General features: G+C 50.7%; 1 protein-coding gene across 4 annotated transcripts in view; it reads right to left on the minus strand.

Moving 5' to 3' along the window:
* LOC144818885 (RNA exonuclease 1 homolog) overlaps window positions 1-21,679 on the minus strand; it is a 1,142,074-nt gene that overhangs the window by 613,986 nt on the left and 506,409 nt on the right. For all 4 annotated transcript variants that reach the window (XR_013607172.1, XR_013607173.1, XM_078676714.1 and 1 more), the window contains exon 8: window positions 13,323-13,388. Coding sequence is in view for 2 of the 4 variants with exons in the window: in XM_078676714.1 (XP_078532840.1) it covers window positions 13,323-13,388 (66 nt within the window). In the remaining 2 variants the exon portion in view is untranslated. The remainder of the gene's footprint in view (window positions 1-13,322; window positions 13,389-21,679) is intronic.

A 21,679-nucleotide genomic window follows, 5' to 3' on the forward strand; every position in this document is an offset into this window, starting at 1 on the left:
TAAGGAGGGGGGAACAGAGGCTCACCTTACTGAAAAAGATGGCGAACCACTGCCTGTCCCACTGCGGTATACGCTTCATTGATGGCATCCAAACAGTAATGTTTGGTGAAGGTGTGCCTGCTGGACCATGTCGCTGCACGGCAAATCTGATGAAGAGGCACACCAGCAAACAAGGCGGTGGATGAAGACATCGCCCTCGTAGAATGCGCTCTCACTGAAGACTGCAATGGTTTGCCAGCTTGTTGGCGGCAGAAGGCAATGGCTGAAGAAAGCCACCGGGCAATAGTTGGTTTGGAAACTGGATGTCCCTTACGCAGTCGTCCGTAGTCAATAAACAGTTGGTCGGACTTGCGGAAGGGGGCAGTTCTGGCAATGAAAAATTAAAGGCATCGTTTGATGTCCAAAGAATGCAAGCGCTGCTCCGCCGGAGACCTTGGGTCCGGAAAGAAAGCTTTGAGGAACACAGGCTCATTCAAATGAAAATCCGTAGGTACTTTAGGTAGGAAGGAGGGGTTAGTGCGGAGCGCCACCCCGTTAGGTTTGAACTGAAGATAAGGCGGCTTGATAGTGAAAGCGTGAAGGTCGCTCACGCGACGAGATGAGGTCAAAGCCAAAAGGAGCGCAACCTTCCAGGTGAGGAATTTGATATCCGCTTTATTGATAGGTTAAAATGGTGACTTCATAAGTTGAGATAGTACAACATTGAGGTGCCAAGATGGAGGAGGGCGCCGAACAGGTGGGAACTTGCGGAAAAGCCCTTTGAAGAATTGACGCATGATCCTTGATGAACAGAGGGAAGAAGAGCCATCATGTCGGAAACGAGATATTGCAGCTAAGAAAACTCTCAGGGTAGCATGAAAGAGTCCTGACTGAGCGAGGCTCAAGAAGAATGGAAGAAGCTGCTGAGGAGTGGAATGGATGGGATGGATATTGGCTGTAGCGCACCAATGACAGAATCTCTTCCACTTGAGTTTGTAAGTCTTGATGGTAGACGGAGCCCTGGCATGAGCCAGGATGTCTCTGCATTCCTGGGACATGTTCAAATCTGCGAATTCAAGGTGCTCAGGTTCCATGCCCACAATTGTAGCGTGGAGGGGTCTGGATGGCCCCTGTCCATAGATAGGAGGTCTGGACGAGGACATAGAAGAATGGGCTCGCACTGGGACAGCAGAAGCAGTTCCGAAAACCATGCCTGCCTGGGCCAACGAAGTGCGATCAACAGGATGTGGCAGGGCTGTCTCCGCATCTTCCACAGCACCGCGGTACTAATGGGATCGGCGGAAAAGCGTAAGCGAATAGATCGCACCAGTCGATCAAAAGGGCATTCCCGCACAATCCGGGGTGGGGATGCCAACTTGCATAAGACAGGCATTTCTGATTCTCCGGTGTTGCAAAGAGGTCTAGATCTGGGTGATCCCACTGGCGAAAGACAAGATCTAGAGTTGGTTGGTGCAGTTCCCATTCGTGTGTTGAGGAAGTGGACCTGCTCAAAGAGTCCGCCAGGAGGTTGGACACGCCCGGAAGGTGGACGGCTGTCAAGGTGGCGAAGAGCCCAATCCCAGATTGACTGGGCCAAGTGAGACAGATGTGGAGACTTGGTTCCTCCCTGTTTGTTCACGTAGTGCATACTGGTGGTATTGTCTGTTTAGATAAGCACTGACTCCCCGTGAACTACAGGGAGGAATGACTTGAGCGCTAGGAATATCGCCATTAATTCCAGCCTGTTGATATGCCACGTGCGTTGGGGCTGAGTCCACTTGCCCTTGATGGATAGGCCCTGGAGATGAGCGCCCCACCCTTCCAGGGAGGCGTCCGTCATCAACGTAAGATCTGGTGCGTGAACGAGGAAGGACATTCCCATTTCCAGATTCGTTGGCTGCGCCCACCAAAGCAAGCCTTTTCTCATGCGGGCTGTGACTGCAACTAGGTCGTTGAAGGACCCGGAGACCTGACGCCACTGTAAGTCCTGTTCTTCCTGAATGGGACGGGTGCGCAACCTGCAATTTGGGATCAGTGCGATACAAGATGACGCCATTCCCAAGAATGACTTTAACATTCGAACAGAAACGGCCTGTTTTCTTCGAATGAGGGAGAACAGACAAAGGATCTTCTGACGTCGCTCGTTCGAGACGAACGCCTTCGAGAGCTTCGTGTCTAGGATCGCTCCCAGGAAGGTTCTGGTTTGCAGAGGCGCAAATTGTGACTTTTCGATGTTGATGGTCAACCCCAAGGACTGAAACACTTGCTGGCAGAGGTGAGAGTCCTGACATAGCTGATGGTGGGATTGAGACTTTAGAAGGCAATCGTCCAAATATGGAAAGATCTGAACTCCTTGGAGGCGCAGGTGAGCCATCACAGGGGCCAGTACCTTCGTGAACACACAAGGAGCTGATCGCAGCCCGAAGGGCAGAACTTTGAACTGAAAATGCATTGGTCCTACCTTGAAACGCAGGTACTGGCGATGTGGTTTGGTAATTGGGACATGAAAGTATGCGTCTTGAAGGTCTATGGTGGTCATGAAATCCTCGCTGGATAGAAGGCGCAGGATTTCCAGTAACGTCAGCATGCGGAACAATTGGGACTTTAGGAACTGGTTGAGAGCCCTCAAATCCAGAATGGGTCGCCAATCTCCGGTCTTCTTGAGTATGAGGAAGAATCGAGAGTAAAACCCCTTCCCTCTTTGATGTTTCGGGACCACTTCGACTGCACATTTTAAAACAAGAAGACGGACCTGATGGTAAAGCTCCTCGAGATGTGGAGGAGGCGGGCCACGAGGTGGAGTACAAGGAGGAATCTCTACGAACTCTAGGGTATGACCCCGTCGTACAATGTCCAAAACCCAGCGGTCCGAGGTGATCGAGGACCACTGAGAATAAAACAGAGAGATTCGACCTCCAACAGTTTGAGGCTGACAAAAGTCATTGACGTTTAGGATTGGATCCACGATAAGAAGACTTTCCTCTGTAGGGTCTGGAGGGCTGCTGACGAGGTTGCTGATTGGGCATGTAACGTTGACCGCTCTGATTCTAGGAGCGGTATTGCTGCCCACCTCGAACGTTGGAAGGGGTGCCGCGTCCGTGCGCACCTCGAAAGGACTGCTTCCGAAATTGCAACGTGCCCAAAGACTTTGCCGTATCAGTGTCCTTCTTAATGGACTCCAGGGCGTCATCGATATGGGATCCGAAAAGCGATTCCCAATCATAGGGCATATCCAGTATTTTGGATTGGACTTCCTGCCGGAAGGAGGTGGACTTTAACCAGCCCTGTCGTCGGAGTGCAGCCGCACTAGCAAGCAGACGGAAACCTGTGTTAGCAATATCGACTGCGCAGTCTATCATTTCTTCCGACGCCCTCTGACCATCGCGAAGAATATGTTGAGCGTCAGCCTTGGAAGCATCAGGTATGAGGTTCATCAAATCTGAAATGTCTGACCACATCTGCCGGTCATAACGTCCCAAGATGGCTAAGGCATTGGCTGCCCGGACAGATGTTGAAGCCATGGTTGAAAACTTGCGGCCAATAGCATCTAGGCGTCGACCCTCTCTATCAGGAGGGGCTGTGATTGGAGACGCTGGGTTCCGTGTTCGACGCTGTGCAGCCTGAGTCACTACAGAGTCCGGCTTGGGGTGAGAAATCAGACAAGCTGGAGAACCAGTTGGGGCCTTGTACTTCTTCTCAAGGCGCGGTATCTGAGCACGTAAGGAGTTTGGAGCATTCATAAGTTTAATACCTTCCTTCCACACAAAATCGATGATAGGAATTGTGTGGACCTGCTTATAAGGTTTGTCTTTAAAATCATAAAGAAAACAGTCCTCCTCTCGTTGTGATCTTGGCAATTTGAAACGCTGAGCCGCTTTATCCATTAAAAGATGGAAACTGGCGATATCTACAGGAGGTGATTCACCAGAGTTCCCTGGCTGAGGAGAGGGCGTCTGTGCCCGCTAATCGTCCTATTCAGCCATATCTGGGTACCCTGCATCGTCATCCGAATTGTCAGGGACCTCTCCGTCCTCACGTTCTGGGACCGCCTCATCATCCGCATCCTGCGGGTAAACCGTTGTATGGATCCTAATGGACGTTTGAACCTGAGACGAAGTTGTAGGTGGGAGGACAGGCGGCAGAGAAGGTGGAGGTATTGCCACGGGAGCAGGAGATTGCACAGGCGAAGTCTGTGGTGTTGCTGGGAAACGGCGGTTGTAATCATCCAGCATATGTTAGAGATTTGAAATCAAGGTTATTGGAATGGTAGCCATAGGAACTTGAACCAACTGCTCCTCCCGCTGAGACTCTTGGCCTCCGGCATCGTCGTCAGAATCAGAGTCTTGACATTTAATTATCAAATCAGAGGGACTATGTGCCGCCCCAAATGTATCCCCTTCATGTTCCGAGTCTGTGTCATGCTCAGAGGTAGTGGAAAACATTGGTGAAGGTGGTTGCGGTTCTGGATCATAGATCTGTTGGCACTGAACCTTAGTGCGACGATGTGAAGATTCTGTAGTCTTCAATGGCACTAACGGCAAAGAGGCAAATGAACTGGGTGCCGCCATCGACGGTGCCGTCGTTGTGAACGTCGACGATACTGACTTGGCTGCCGACGAAGATAATTTTGGAGAAGTCATCGTCGACGGTTTGGCCGTCGACTGAGTCGTCGTGAGGACCACTATCGACGGGCGATCCACTGTAGACTAAGTCGTCGACAGTGCCGTCGTCGACGGTGCAGTCGCCGACGCTGATAGAGCCTCCGTAGACTGAGTCCTCGTCGAAGGGGCTTTGGTCGACGATGTCTTCGTCGACGAGACCTTGGTCGACTGTGTCTTCGTCGACGAGACCTTGGTCGACGGAGTCGACGACGACGAAGATTTCTTCTGGACTTTGGTCGACGAGGAGATGGGAATAGTCAACGGAACAGGCTTCAACGGCAACGAAACCCTTGTCGACGTGTAGGCTGTCGACGAGACCGTAGTCGACGACGAGAAGGCTGAAGTTGTAGTCAGCGTCGTAGTCGATGATGCAGGCAATGCTGTTCTCGTCGTCGGAACGCTCTTAGACGCTCCCGTCGGCGGCGGAACTTTAAGAGGCGTGGAAACACCTCGAGAGGCAGCAGAAGACGCCTGAGAGCCAGGTCTCGTGGGCATAGAGGTGGTAGGAGTGGCAGAAGACACCACAGGAGCCAGAGACAAGGCCATTTTAGTCTGCTTTAGGAAAGGGGAAGGAAACTCCTGAACACTACCACGCTTAGAGGCTGATGTAGAAAGACCAGAATGAAAACATTCTGCGTCAGACAGTGCAGAATCCTTGTCCTTTAGACGTTGCAGCCAAAGGAGAAGACAGCCTTCTCGGTCTTTAAGAGTCTTAGTAGAAAAGGTTCTACAGAACTTGCAGCTGCCAGCCTCATGATCAGGGTATAAACAGTAGATACACTTCTGGTGGGAGTCCTTTTCAAAAAGGCGCAGCTTCCCACAAGAAGAGCATGGTCTGAATAAAGACTTCTTACTTGACATGTTGAGATAAACACTGGAAACTAGAAGAGTTGAGTTGAAAACTGAGCAGAGCTCAGGGAGACTCCCTTCACACGACTTGCGGTAGAAAATCTGAGGGCTTGAGCTTCTGAGGAGAAGGTTCTAGAGGGTGCTGGCGCCCGATTGGCTGTAATTTGGACTAACATAATGACACTAATGTGTTACAAATAGTTTTTTCTCTTTACCTTGCATTCCTATGTAGGAATCGTTTTTAGAGGATTTCAGTGGTATTTCCTTTCTTTATCTTGTATTATGTTTATATATATTTATATACATTTAGCATTATTGCTATTTTATTTACCGTGGGACTCCCACTTCGACGACGGGTAATATTCAAGCATGTGAATCTATGAAAGACACCCCTAATACTGGAGAACCACCGATAGCGGATGATGGTAACTGATGCGGAGTGCCTCCAATAGAACAGACTACTCGGACCCTTTCCTGGCTAGCTGGAACCTGGGACAATTGTATACGTTTGATCGGACGCCATCCTGAAGTTGGGGAGTATTGAACTCGTCCAGTGGTAAAGTATTCCAGGGACCACTATCCCTGCCTTGACCTCCACCAAGGGCGGTACAGAACAGAAGGTTCACGTAGGGAGAAGTGGCTGTGCGTTCTTGATGTTTCCCCTGCGGGTAAACCCCATTCATGGGATCAAGTTGTGGAAGTTACGGGGAGTAGGGGGGAGGGTCGGGGTGGGAAAGGGTGGCTGATGGCATGATTGGGATGCAGTAGTGGGAGGGGGGGGAGAGTACTGTTGAGGAGGAAACTCCGGTTTACAGGGTGGGAGGGCGATTGTTGGAAATGTGTGGTAATCTCCATCACCCGAGAAGAGATGGATATACAGAGACTACTATAGCATGTTGCAAATCGATTATGTTCTTTAGATTATGGCGGGATCAGGGTCTGGTGCACAATTGAATTGTATGTCGTGGAATATAAGGGGACTTAACAATGCCAAGAAATGTAGAAATGTGATTGCATACTTAGACCGCCACCGAGTCCAGGTTGCCATGTTGCAGGAAACACACATGAACTTCGCAAGCAAATGGGCAAACGCCCGTGTTTTTTCATCTTATTCCACCTATGCAAGGGGGGTTGCCATCCTGATTAGGCGCTATGTGCCATTCCAGGTGTATGGTGAACTGTCGGATGTGGAGGGTCGCTATGCTCCGATATGGGGACGTCTAGGTCGTGATACCATCACGTTAGTGAACTGTTATGCACCTAATGTGGATACCCCAACTTTCTTTACTACATTAAGGGGCAAAATTCTGGACGCGGGATCCCGACACGTTATTTGGGGGGGGCGACTTAGCGCTGATGCCCCACCTGGATAGGGCAGACTGAGTGACGCACTACAAGCCAAGGTCCAGGGAGGCTCTGATGGGTGTGATATCGAGCAATATGGTGGATAGCTGGCGTTACTTGCACCCTTCCCGGAAGGAGGGCACACATTTTATATCACTGACGGGCACATGGGCACGACTGGACTATTTTCATATGTCTAGAGAGATTAGCGCGGGGGTTTCCAGGGTGGTGCACCTCCCCAGGACATACTCTGATCATAGTCCAGTCCTGGTACACCTACAGGTGCCTGGATGGGACAACCCCAGACCACATTGGAGGCTACAGCCAGCAGCCCTGTTAGATGCAGTGTTCGCACTGTACTTGGTGAGGAGATTGCTGATTTCTTCCCTCGAAACAAGGGGTCTGTAGACTCGGTCGAACACATTTGGGAGGCATTCAAGGTCACGGTTAGGGGGTATTGTAGATCGAAAAGTTTCGGGGTCTTGCGTGATATTCAACGCACTATTCATACACTCGACAGAGAACTTAAGAACTTGGAGGCTCGGATGGTAGCGGGGGATAGTACCAAAACACATGCAGAGTTTAGAGATAAACTGACGCGATACGAGGAGGAAGCAAATAGGGAAGCCAAGTTTAAGGGGAAATACTGGCAGGCGAGGAAATACTGTGAAGGAGACAGACCTGGCAGGGCCCTAGCAGTATTGACACGCACCCCGCACAGTCACAATACAATTCTAGAGGTTGTGGGGCAACAGGGACAAACAGTTAGAAACACAGATGACATATTGACTACATTCATGTCTCATTACCAAGCACTATATACCACTACCACGACCTCAGATGTGTCGTATGATGATTTCCTTGGTGATGTAGCCCTCTGCTGGCTCAGTGATGGAGACAGGGCCTTCTTGGCTGCTCCTTTTGAACTGGACGAAATCAGAGATGCTATTATGTCACTTAAAAATGGAAAAGCACCCTGTGAGAAGTTGGCCTGATGTGCAGTGTTCACTATTCTAGTGATCACTATATATCAGTCCAAACAACCCTTATTGATGATTGGTTGTAAGTCAACCTTATAGACCAGCTATCCTAGTAGCATGGATACGAGCAGTCTAAGGCTAAGACTCTAGAGGGCGTGTTAAGCCAGCTGTTTTACCATCACATTACCCCTTGAACACCCAGTAAAAGGACACCACACAAGTGTTATGAAAATAAACAGTGTATTTATTAGAATCACAACAACCCTGTACTCTTTATGAGGACAGGGTGCTAGGCACACAACAAAACTCTTACGAAAATACTTAAGTTAGCACAGTATATACAAATGCCCGAGGGGCACGTAAAACCATATACTCTAAAAGTGGAATGCGAAATTACTAGCAGGTAAGTACAGTACTAATAGGCTTTGGAATCGCTAGGACTTTACTAGGGAATCGTTAGATTACTTCTAGGAGGCCTAGGGGACTCGAGTGCAGAGTGTGCACTCTCACGCGGGACAAAGTCTATGATAGCTAGTAAAGTTAAAGTTAGTGTTCACGGGCGAACCCGACCTGGTAGGGAGAAAACGACAGTGGATCCTGACCCTTGGATAGTGAGGCTATGCTGGGGCACCGAAATGCCGAAGTTACCTAGCCCAGGGGCTGCAGCTGCATAGGTCTCAAAAGACGTCGGGAATCCTCGTTGCCGGACCAGGAGCCTGGAAGAAAGATGCTGGCAGGCGACCAGTGAAGATAGTTCGAGTTGATCCAAGCCTGGATCTGGAAGATGGATGACACCTGAAAGCAGAGGGGACCAAGTTCGTGACTACTAGCCAGTAGTCAGTGGGCACCAGGAGGGCACCGGATGGTAGTCACCTCGACTAGGTGAGTGGGCCACGCTGGCTCTGCAGATCTCACGGACCAGGAGGCGTTGTCGGCGACCAGGATGGAGAGGCGAGCTGTCCCACGATGGATGAAGCTGTCGGCGTCGAAGTTACCCAGGATTGGGCAACAAGCCTTGGCTAATTCAAGCCCACGCGGTGGACTCAAAATGGCGTCTTGAGTGGACCAGGAGGGTCCGGGGTGCTCCTCTTCTGGAAGGGAGCAAGGGCCGGTCTGGAGCAACCAGACCAGCAGCAGTGATGTCGTCGGGCGTCGTTCAGAAGGCCACAAGCCAGCGGGCTAGTAGCCAAACAACGCGGTGAGCAGCAAAAAGCAGAAGGGCCCCACGCCGATCGTGGAGATGCTGGGGGGCTGCTCTTCGGTGCTGGAGCTGCTCAGGGTTGGGGCTTCTCGGACCCCAAAGCACTCACCAGGAAATTACTCGGCGGGCTTGCTGTGCAGAAGTCGTGCAGTCTTGGCAATAGTCGGTCCCTTGAGGTCTCGTCGCACTCACGGTTCTCAGCTTGGCTGTAGAGGTGAGTAGAGGTCGGAGGTGCCAGGGAAGCCGGGTCTTGTCGAGCTGGGCAGTCGGATTCCGGAGGAAGGACTTGCAGCAGACTGCAGTGTTCTTGATGGTGCCTGCGGATGCAGGGTGACTACTCCTTAGTCACAAGGGAGAATCTTGAAGAAGGAAATCTTGAAGTCCTTTCGTAGAAAGTCGTGTCTTGATTCCAAAGATGATCTAATTTGGAAGGGGGCCTGCTCCTACCTTTATCTCGGAAAAGGGGGCTGGCACACGACTAAGTCCTGCCCTATGGGTGGGACCAGGAGGGGGGTGGTTACACCCACTTCTTTGGCGGGCTTTTCCCCAGCTCAGGGTCTGGAGTGTCCCTGGAACTGGTTCAAGCCGGCCTATGCATAGTGAGCACCGGGGTGCCACTTGCAGTCACCTTCCTCTGAAGCCCTGCCTACCTAGGATACACAAAATCCTGTCTGGGATGGTGCTGGCACCGCCCTGGCAGGAAACCCTTTGTCCTTATCTCCTGCTCTGGGAGGACTCCCAGCAGCAGGAGGGCAGACTTGTGTCTCGGTGGCAGCATCCATTTTGTGGAGCTGAGGCTCTGTTTGACTTTAACCGGGGTTAGGGGTTACATACATGTCGTGTCCCTCTAGAAGGGTGGAATGCTAACCCCGTCGCCAGAATTGGCGAGGGGTTAGTATTCCAATTCGTATGACACCTTACTCGACATGTTTTGATAAAGCGATACCAGAGTTGGCATATAACCGCGAGGATTATAATGCACTTAAGAGTATATGGTATGCGATATCATGGAAACGGCTAAGGGATTGATCCCGAAAGCCGCAGACAGGCTCAGCTCATGCCAGAGCACCATCTCACACGATTCCAAGCACTCTGCCTTCAGGATTGTTAAGGCCTGCCATAGGAGTGACTGATAGGAGATCTGTGTGTCCATTTTAGGGTTAGATATAGGTATACTATATCTAAAGCAAAGGGTGAGTACACCACCTTGCCCCAGCTGTCGTGCAGCCAGTTGTGTCAGATTTAGTTAGTCAGTCCAGGGGTGGCATGATACATGCTGCAGCCCCTGGGAGACTTCTGGGTGCACCTCAGCCCTGGGTACAGGGACTTGGAGAGGGCCCAGTGCCAATTCAGTACCGGAGTACAATTTGGATAGAGAGAACAGCTAGGCTGTGGGTCTGATTAGCAGGCCCACAGCCAGGGAAAGTCGTAAACCAGTGCAGCAAAAAGCAAAAATCTGGGTGATCATAGGATTGCAGACCCTACTCTCCTACACACCCGGCCTAGACAGGTTCCCAGCTGAGTTTTATAAAGCATACATAGATATTATGGCCCCAGTCCTTCGCGAGGTCTTCGAAGAATCCCTGGCTGACGGAGTTCTTCCCTGCTCCATGCGCGAAGTCGTGATTACCTCATTACTGAAGCCTGGCAAAAACCCCAGCACCTGTGACTCCTATCGCCCACTTTCACTTTTGAATTGTGATGTTAAAATTCTGGCGAAGGTGTTGGCCACCAGACTATCCCTTCTAATGACCCGGATAGTATTGCCTGACCAGTCTGGGTTTGTCCCTGGTCGTTCCACCTCCCACAACCTACGCACATTGTTTTCCCCGCTCCGCGCAGTGCACCCTGATCTCCCCGTTGCAGCGGTTTTTCTGGACGCCAGTAAGGCCTTCGATTCTGTCGAATGGCTGTACCTATTCACCATTCTGGCGCGCATGGTGTTCCCCAAATTTATCTCCTGTGTCAAATTGCTGTATACGCAACCAACAGCGAAAATCCTGATAAATGGCCACCTTTCTCCCTCCATTGCCATCACAAGGGGCACCCGACAGGGTTGCCCGCTATCCCCACTCCTATTCGGGATAACCTTTGAACCACTGGCTTGCAGGCTACGTCAGCTGCACCGAGAGGGCGCAGTTCGGTGCTTCCAACGACAGATCGATGTATCACTATATGCGGATGACATGACGCTCTATGTCAAAGATCCGTCGCAAAACTTAAACCCCTTGCTCAGGGAATTTTTTGTCTTCGGTAGACTGTCTGGAGTGCACATAAACTGGGCTAAGTCACAATTTTACCCTCTTACGGACGCGATTGCTGACTTCCCACTTGAAAGTCCTTTGGAGTGGCGCCGTTCGGACCTGCGTTACTTTGGTATCCAAATTTCACGTGATAAAGATGAAACATTACGGCTGAACTATGGAGTAGTGGTCACAAAACTAACTGCCTCGATTGACCGTTGGATCTCCCTTCCACTCTCCATGGCGGGGAGGGCATCGCTCATCAAAATGGTGGTGTTGCCCCGACTTCTGTATCTTTTCCTTAATATCCCTTACTACCCGGGTGCGTTTTTCTTTAAAACATTAAAGTCGGAGCTGTGTCGTTTATTCTGGGGAGGTAAGCACCCACGACTGCGGTGGTCAATGCTGACTCAACCATATGATATGGGGGGCTTCGATGTGCCCGATTTTGAGGCTTATTATTTGTGTGCTCAGGCGCACTATGCCTATCATTGGATGGTCCCTACTCCGTTTATGCCTCAACTGGCAGTCGAAGACTGGATCGGGAACCCCCTTCCCCTCAATGGGCTCTTACATTGCCCTGTGACGTCCATAGAAACACCACATACTTCCGTCACCTGCACTATGGACGCCTGGCACCGCATTGCTAAGAGGCTGGAATGCATCTTGCCGTATTCTCCTCGGCTACCGCTGGCATACCACCCTAAGCTTGAACTCCTCCAGGAACATGGCTTTAGATTGCTCTGTCGGCGCCTGCGAATCACCTGCTGGGGCGACCTCTTCTCCAATGGCCAATTCAATTCTGCAGATCTGTTTTTCACTTCTTACGAACCTACTCCACTCGATATGTTCTATTACATGCGACTGCGTCAGGGGATGAAGGACATATTGCCTGATTTTCCCAATTAACCTGAGGTCCTAACTCCATTGCACTTTATGTTGTGCTCACAGGATGGTGCACATCTGGTATCGGGCATGTACCGACACGTCAGGGTGTGCAGCCCGGGTCTGGAGAACGCGGCCCGAATGCACTGGGCAACCGACCTGGCCACAGAGGTCACTGATGAACAATGGCTATACTGCTGTAACCTAACGGCTCGTATATCAGCCAGCAGTAGGCTCAAGATGATCCATTACAAGTTCTTGCAGCGGTTGTATTATACGCCGGTCCAAAAATACAAGTTCCGTCTGTCTAGTGATGATAGGTGCGAACGTTGTCGTGCGGAATGTGCTGGTTTCTTACACCTCGCCTGGGAATGCCCCCTGGTTCATACTTACTGGCAACAAGTGCATGGTGCCCTTGAATCAATGGTTGGGGAATCCATAAATCCTGATCCATTACTTATGCTCTTGGGACACACTCCACACATCCCGAAGACTTACAGGAAATTCTTAGATATAGCTCTGCTTCTCGCAAAGCGGCGCATTGTGTGTAGATCGGGGCGTGGCAGGGCCCCAAAGTTTAAGGAATGGCTTGCAGACATAACCCATTGCCAAGAACAATATGCAACTTTCGCTGAATCGCTTCTGATTTCTAGCAGGCCCAGTGACATTTGGGGTCCTCTAGTTGAGTATCTGCTAGCTCAGGGAGATGGAGACCGTGGTTTGGATGGAGGAGGGACTCGGACTGGTGCTGACGGCCAAGTGTGATGTGACTGAACTGGCGTGAAGTGATGCCCACGGGTGGCATCGTACTGTGAACATGTACTACATAAATGTCTGTATGGCCTAACGACTAGCACAACTTATCAATGTTCACCGCTAACATGTATAGAAGACTGACAATTACCTTCTAGAAACCTTTGTTGCAAGCTGAAGCATGACACTCCCATACTATACAATGGCAATAAGAAACTGTTCCTTGCTTGACATACACAGTACCTAGCTTGTTGACCGCCTTTCACTATATGATGATGCTGAATTGCTATACGCTGACTATATTGTCTGATCCAGGTGTTATTACTGTAGACCACAATAGCAACCCTTGTATTACTTTGTGTTTAAAACTCAATAACCAAAGTTTATAAAAAAAAATACTAAATAAATAAACAGCAAAACAATTTACCATTTTTTTCTTCCCGTTTTCTGGACCCAGATGCATCAGCTTCTTCAGTACCAGAAGATGAAAAGTCTATAATCAGAACAGAGAAGACATTATTTCAAGGAATAATGCACTGCAGAAAATTAGTTACTTATAACTATAGCTCTCTAGTATTCTTAACGCTCATAAAGTCGTATGTTTGAATCACTCCTCTTTGTAAGACTTGAAATCCCAAGTAGTTTTAAAATAAGAATAAACATTTTTAAAATACAAATAGGCCTAACAACTGTGTTAAGTAGCACATCCACGTTATTTGAAATTAATTAAACTTTAGCCAATGAGGTAGAAGTGTGCTCACCTCCACAGATTTCATAGCACAAGTGTCAAGGATAGTAAGTATCGAGAACTTGGTCGATAAAGGTGAGGGGAGGGTGTCACATTGAATCTATGAAAGATAGCAAAGCTGGAATTATAGGTAAGTAATTTGCTCTCAGACACAGGATTTCATATATACACATGATTGTATCGGAGTAGAAAGCAGAACAACAAATGCCAAATACGTGGGTCTCCTTTAATAATAACAGGTCACAAAGAACTGCTGGTCTCACTGAGGAGTTGGCTGCTGCATTAAAATCCACGCAGTAGTGCTTTGTGAAAGTGCGGCAGGTATCCGAAGTGGTACACCTGCATAGAGCGTGGAAGCTACGGACAGGCTTCTCATGGAATACGCCCTTACTCTGTGCAGACAGGTACTTAACTTTACCGTAAGAGAAAGCTGCCTGCCTCCAGCAGCAATGCCGTACTTCAAAAGAGGATGTCCCCTGCTTGGATGGTCAACCAAGATTAGTAGCTGATGAACAGTCCTTTGTTCTATCCATGTAAAACATAATTCATATACATACATTCAATAAACCTAAAGCTCTTTTGGCTGACATAGTTGGATTTAGGAAGAAAGAGGGGAGCATGCCATGCTTGCACATATGGAAGGTGGATCGAAATTGCAGAATGAACTTAGGGCTGGTGCACAAGATAACCACCCTCAAATTAATGTACCATGAAGCTGGTGTACCAGATTTGGCAGTTACACTGGTGCAATCCATATCTGAAAAGTGCTGCACCTCGCCTTCCACAACACTTTGTGAATAAGGGAAAATGGAAGAAAGGCGTAGGTAAAGCAGTTCAACCACATAACCGAGAAAGCATTCCCTCTGGGCCCAACTTGCCAATACGTGCTTGCATAGTACAAACATTTCTTGTTCTGCAAAGTTGCAAACTGGTCCAGTAGAGGATAGATCCATTTCCTGAAAACATGGTGTATCTGATCCTAATAGAGCTCCCATTCAAGGCAATCTGACAAGGTGCACCTGAGAGCTTCCTCCTGGTCGTTCAGGATCCATGACGTGTTCTACAGGATGTTCACCTTGTCTTCCAGGGTCCAGTCCCACAGTATTTGAGACTGCCCCATCAGAAGTCAAGATCTTGTGCCATCCTGTACGGCAATGTATAACACTAAGGTTGAGTTGTCAGTCAATTCCCCTGAATTCCCTCAAAAGCACTTGGCACGGTCCCCAGCATTCTCATTTTTGTTTTAATTGTGTTGCAGCACGCGAATCTCCTGCACACGTATTTGCTTGTCCAGCCCATTCACTCCTGAAAGCCAAGTGGTTCACACCTATATGCAAGCAGCTGGGGACACACAATCACGGTGAAGCTCTGCAAATCCTTCTAACAGACCTTAAGATCCGTAGTGGCTTGTTCAGCCGCAAGCCTTTTGGGTCATATGTGGGGCATTAGGAGTAAGTTGCAAAGTAGACACTTAACATATTAAAGCATATTAAATAGACTATCAAAACAGTTAACAGTGGATGTACTTAAGGAATTTTATTGGCAGTGCAACAGAAGCACATTGACAGCATAGCGGACCCAGTTAGTTCTTTTATGGCTGCCTTGAGTTTTTGTTGTCACAATCTAACTGCACAATAGAGAGGTCAGTCCACCGTGTTGATTGTAGATATGGCTCTAGTCTAATACCTGACTGATGTCCCCCTCTATGTATTCCATGTTTTACTACATTTTTTATGTATTTATAGGAGTATTTCACATTTCACTTTTAAGGTCGTGTGACCGAAATAAATGTTTTTGAATGAATGAGTTGTCAGTCCTTGTAAAAACCACCAGGCCTGCTGGTTACAGCACAACACTTGGAGGCCCGCTTTATGGCCCACAGTTACAACTAAATTCTTGTAGGATGCACGGAGGACTTTTGGACATTTAGTGTCAGACCCGACTAATAAAAGTAGATGTGGAGGCAAGAGCCTCTCTCAAGAGACTTCATCAACCAGTCATCGAAGTGTAGGTACACTTGATGAGCCTGTTTTTGAGATAAGGCCAAAGGGGCCAAGACCTGTGAATATACGGAGGGTGGATTTCAGGCCAGAAGAGAGTGCGTGCCCCATTCTGGAGAATCATAAATACGGCCTGTGGTCTATTATGCAGGCACATGAAAATAGGTGTCCATTAGATCCAGGGAGGTATGGAATTCCCCTTTCAGCATCTGCAAGGTGCAGGTGACCATACCAAAAGACTGTTACTTATAAAACGTTCACACTTCAAAGAGGACCAGAACAGGTCTCCATTCTCTTGCCTTCCTGACAAGGAAGAACCTGCAACAGAAACCCAATTTCACAGGTACTGATCATTCTATTGAAAAGCTGAAGAATTTCCTAGTGAACAGTGCTAAACTTGTAAAAGAATGAGGGCCAGTGTCCAAGGCTCTGCTCAGAAGCTCAGAATTGATGCAACTGAATGTCAGCACACTTCAACACCTGGGCTATGTAGCCCTAAATCTACTTCATGCCACTTTAATCCACTTCCAGCCTTTCCCTGACTGGTTCTTACTCTCAGGTTCCTGCTTTCTCCCTTTTTGACAGGTTTCCTATCTTTTTCTTCCTCAGTCTTTCTGGTTTGGATATTTCTCCACCCCCTCTCTTGCTCTTGTAAAGGTCTAGTGCTTAAAAATAAATGCTGGTTCCCAGAAATAGGTGCCAGTGGCACCCACCAGCTCAAATGAATCACTGCATGAAGTTTCTGCATACAATGATCCTTCTTAGGTGGGTGAATAGGCACACCGTCAAAAATTTGCAGCATGTGTCCAGAAGAACAAGTTGGACAAGTTACTTACCTTTGGTAAAGACTTATCTGGTAGAGACATGATCTAGTTGCAGAATCCTTACCCGTGAAGCACAAGTTACTACTTGAGTAACAATATATCTGTAAGAGACATTAGTTAGTGATAGATTCCTTACCTTAGAATATACCCGGGCGTCAGACTGGATCCGGAAAGTTTTGCAGTAATACGGCGCGTTAGTAGGTGGCGTCCGTCACTGGCGTCGTCAGTTCCGAAATGACATCACGGAGGGTACTTAGGCGCCATCCATGTGCGCCGACGTCCGTTCTGTACACTACTTTCCGCGCCAGGAATGCAGAGCCATGCAAGATACTGACAATTGGTGCATAAAACTAGGGCCCTAAAACCTTAACCCTAGTAATCAGTTCGCAGAACGGGGAGGATGTGTGGGGCTGTAAGGAATAGATCACTAACTAATGTCTCTTACCGATATATTGTTACACAAGTAGTAACTTGTGCATCTGAAAGAGACACGTTAGTGATAGATTCCTTACTTTAAAATAGATAGACTAGCAATTCCAACCCCGGTGGTGGGTCTGCGAACGAGATTACACCAGAAAGTCACGGAGCACAGAACGGCGAAAAAAGCAGTCTCTCCGGACCTGACTGTCAAGGCATGCTACTGCGGCACCGCTGCCCCAAGGCAGCGGTGGCCGCAGTAGCCATGGTCAAATTGGCACGCAGTCCCACAGGAGGCTCCTTCTTGGCCAAGGAGTAACATACTTTGATGCACAGAACGACTCATCGGGAGATGGTCCGTTTATGCACGGCCCAACCTTTTTTGGCGCCCATGTAGCCGACAACGAGCTGATCATCCACTCGGAACTGCTGTGTACGCTGCAGATAGAATCAGAGCGCACGTTTTAGGTCCAGATGGTGGAGCCTCTCTTTCTCTGGAAGGATGTGGAGGCGGAAAGAAGGCGGGCAAAGAGATGGTCTGCCCGATGTGGAAGGGCGTGACAACCTTTGGTAAGAAAGAAGGACGGGTCCTCAGAACCACCTTGTCTGGATGATTGGAAATCAGGTTTAGAAGAAAGAGCCTGAGTTCACTCACTCTTCTGGCAGAGGTGATGGCAACCAGGAAAGCAGTCTTTAAGGAGATAAGACGCAAAAGACCGTTATGACGGGGCTCGAAGGGAGCACACATCAGAAAAGTCAAGACACAATTCAAGTCCCACTGAGGCATTATGAAGGTCACGGGTGGAAACGTATGCGTAATGCCTTTAAGGAAACAGTAAACAACCGGGGACTTGAAAAGAGAAGGCTGACCTGGAAGCTGCAGAAAGGCAGGGATGGCCGAAGGATAACCTTTAACAGTGCCCAGAGCAGAGCCCTGCTGGGTCAATGAGAGAAGGAACAGAAGAACCTCAGAAAGGGGGATCCACAGTCTTCGCTGTGCACCATGCCACAAACCTGTTCCACTTGCAGGCGTACACCGTTTTGGTGGAGGGACGCCTGGCTGCCAGAATGACATCACAGACTGTGGGAGAAAGATCGAAAGGTATTAACTGTCGCCGCTCAATCTCCAAGCATGGCGGAGGAGGCTGGACAGGTTCGGGTGGAGGACTGGCCCCTGCTGCTGCGACAGAAGATCCTCCCATACTGAGTAGCTTGGTATACCATACACTGAGCCAAGTCCGGAGCCACAAGAATGACTTGGGCCCGGTTGCGCCTGATCTTCAGCACTCTGGGCAGAAGTGGAATAGGTGGAAAGGCGTACAACAGACCGCAACTGCACTCGCGACGAAAAGCGTCGCCGAGCAAGTGCCGCCTTGGAAATTCCAACGTGCAGAACTGATGACATTGCCCGTTCTCTTCGGTGCCGAATAGATCTAACCAAGGCTCTCCCCATCGCTGAAAAAGACCTCGCACCACCTCCGAGTTCAGACGCCATTCGTGATCCATCAAGTACCGGCAACTGAGTTTGTCCACCCTGGCGTTTAGAGAACCTGCCAGGTGTTGAACCACCAAGGTAATGACTTGACGTTCCAGCCATGTCCAGAGGCGCAGAGCCTCCTGGCATAGGGTCCAAGACCCCACCCCGCCCTGATTGTTGCATACCACATGGTGGTGGTGTTGTCCGTGAACACCTGCACAACACTTCACCGGACAGAGGGAAGGAATGCCTTCAGTGCAAGTCGGATTGCCCGCAGCTCCAGAAGGTTGATATGGAGACGGGACTCCGCCGGAGCCCGGAGGCCTCTGATCTCCGCCTCTCCCAAGTGGCCTCCCAATCCCAGGAGGGACGCATCCGTCACCACTGTGTGCTCCGGTTGGGTAAGTGAGAGGGATCTGCCACTGACACACAAGCGCAATTCGTGAGCCACCACTGCAACTGTCGTGCAGTGCCCTCCGAGATCTGAACATGGTCGGACAGGTTGCCCTGATGTTGCGCCCACTGGACCTTCAGGTCCCACTGCAGAGGCCGCATATGCCATCTGGTATGTGTCACCAGCAGGATGCAGGAGGCCATCAGGCCCAGAAGTCGGAGGGTCATCCTGACCGAAACCCTGGATAGAGGCTGAAAGATCAGAATCAGCCAGAAATTTCGACTTGCTGCTCGGGAGGATAAACCAGAAACAGTGTCGAATCCAGAACCGCACCGATGAAGGTAAGCTTCTGAGAGGGACTCGGGTGAGACGTCAGCACTTTTATGGAAAACCCCAGCAAATGCAGGAGGTCGGCCGTAGTCTGGAGGTCGGCCGATGACTGCCTGGGGCGAGCCGCCTTCGACAGCCAGTGGTCGAGGGAGGTGAAGACTGACACCCCTGACCTGCACAGATGAGCCGCAACCAACGCCATCACCTTCGTGAATACCCGAGGGGCACTGGTAAGGCCAAAGGGGAGCACGGCAAGCTGAAAATGCTCTTGGCCTACCGAGAACCACAGGTAATGCCGGTGGGCCGGCAGGAAGGGGATGTGAAAATAAGCGTCCTGCAAGTCCAACGCTACCATCCAGTCTCCAGGGTCGAGGGCAGCCAGGACATGAGCCAGGGTCAGCATTTTGAATTTTTCCTTCCGGAGGAAGCGATTGACGTCCCAAAGGTCCAAGATGGGGCGCAGGCCCCCTTGTCCTTCTTGGGGACCAGAAAGTAGTGGGAATAACAACTACCCCCCACTTCCGGACCGGGAAGGCACTCAATGGCCCCCTTGGCCAGGAGGGCCATGACTTCCTGTTGGAGAAGAGCCAAAAGATCTCCCGACAAGCAGTGGCACCGAGGTGTTATGGCTGGAGGGGAGGACTGAAAGGGAAGGGATACCCAGGCAGATTATCTGCAGCACTAATTTGACCAATGTAATTTCTCGCCAATGGTGGAGGTGGCGGCGGACACTGCCACCCACCGGCATGGGGTGCTCCCTGAAGCTCGGATTAGGAAGGCTTAGAGGTGGAAGCAGGGGTAGTAGAGATAGACTGACCCGCACGCTGGTTTCCAGACCCGCCCCTGCGGAAGCCGCAGCCGCGCTGATGCTGGTTCAGCACAGGCTTGCTGGAGGAGCACACCTGGGTGCCTCTGCCCTAGCCACGAAAGGAACGAAAGACAGGAGTGGCAGTGTTCTTTGTAGAAAGACCCAAGGACTTGGCAGTGGCTCGTGAGTCCTTAAAGCGCTCCAATGCACTGTCGGCCTTATCGCCAAAGAGGCGAGAGCCATCAAAGGACATGTCCATGATCGAGCCCTGGACATTAGGCGAGAAGCCAGTTGAACACAATCAGGCGTGGCGCCGCAACGCTACAGTTGTGGAAATATCCCTGCCCAAAATCAGCAGTGTCCAAACCACACCTGATGGCAAACTTAGCCGCATCCTTACCTTCAGCAATCGCTTGGGAAAGGAAAGCCTGGACCTGCTCAGAATACTGAGGCAAGACCCGAACCCTGGAATCCCACACTGCGTGGGAGTAACGGCCCAACAAGCAACCGATGCTGGCCCAGGAGAACAACCTCTTGCCAAACTGCTCCAGCCCTTTAGAGTCTTTATCCGGCGGAGCCGTGGGAAAGGCACTCTGCGACGTCGAGGCCTGAATGACCAGGCTCTCAGGCATAGGGTGAGTGGTCAGGAAGGCAGGATCACCAGGCGCCGGGCGATGATGCCTGGAGACATTTTTATCCACTGGCGCCCCCATGGCCGGCCGCAACCAAGTGCCCAAGAGGACTTCGCTAAGGGCCTCTTTGAAAGGGAGCAGCGGCTCAGACGCTGCAGATGCCGTCTGGAGCACCTCCATAAGGAGGTTGGTCTTGAGGCCCACCATAAGGAGGTCCAGATTAAGAGTCTCCGCAGACCGACGCAGCACCACAGGGTAGGAAGCACCCCCCTCCATAGTAGGCGGAGGAGAGGCAGAGCCCGGGTCAAAAGAAACGTCAAGTTCGCCCGCGGCTTCCAAGTCATCCACTCAATATTGCTAGGAGTCACATTGCCGGGCAAGGGGGTCCTGGGACCCGTCCCAGTCGTTGTCCGCCTCCGGCTTGGACAGGGCCAGTGTCGACAGCAGAGCCGGAGCTGGGACGAATGGCGCCGGGAACGGAGCCGAAAACAACACCGGCCAGGGCCGGGTCGGAGCCACCTCCCAAATCGGGTCCCAGGCCGGAACAATATGGTCCAGGAACCAGGACAGGAGTGGGATAAACGGGACCCAGTGCAGCGCCAGTGTTGGAACCGTGGGCGGCGCTGGGGTCGGAGCCAGTGGCGCAAGATCCTGTGGCGCAGGAGCCGGTGGCGGAGCCGTCGGGCCATCAGGGTCTGGACACAGGTCCGCAGGGCCCAAGGCGCGCCGGCGGGAGCCCAGGGCCTAATAAGGCCGCCCATGTCAGCAAAAGAACTCTTGCCTCTGTTCGGGAGTCACCGGCGGACCCCGGTATAGCGGGTAGGCCGCGGTTCTCCATGGCTCCAGAGGAGCCGCAGGGGCGGAGCCCCTGTCCCCCTCATCGGCCTTTAGGGAGCGACGGGGGGGATGTCAGAGAGCAAACACGTATCTTTGACTTCTTTTTATGGCATAGCTTACCGGAATCCGAAGGCGTAGACTTGGAGCCCGAGAAGCAATGGCTCTGCTCCGATCCCCCATGAGGAACAGCCCCTAAAACTGGAGCGGTGATGAGAGGAATGCCAGAGCTCCAGCAATTTCAGGCACCACTCCCGCAAGGCCTTCGGGCCATAGCACCACAGACGTGGCAGTCCCTGGAGTCGTTGTTGGTCTCCAGG

The sequence above is a fragment of the Lissotriton helveticus genome, chromosome 2_1 (assembly GCF_964261635.1).
Source record: "Lissotriton helveticus chromosome 2_1, aLisHel1.1, whole genome shotgun sequence".
In the NCBI taxonomy this organism is placed as follows: domain Eukaryota; kingdom Metazoa; phylum Chordata; class Amphibia; order Caudata; family Salamandridae; genus Lissotriton; species Lissotriton helveticus.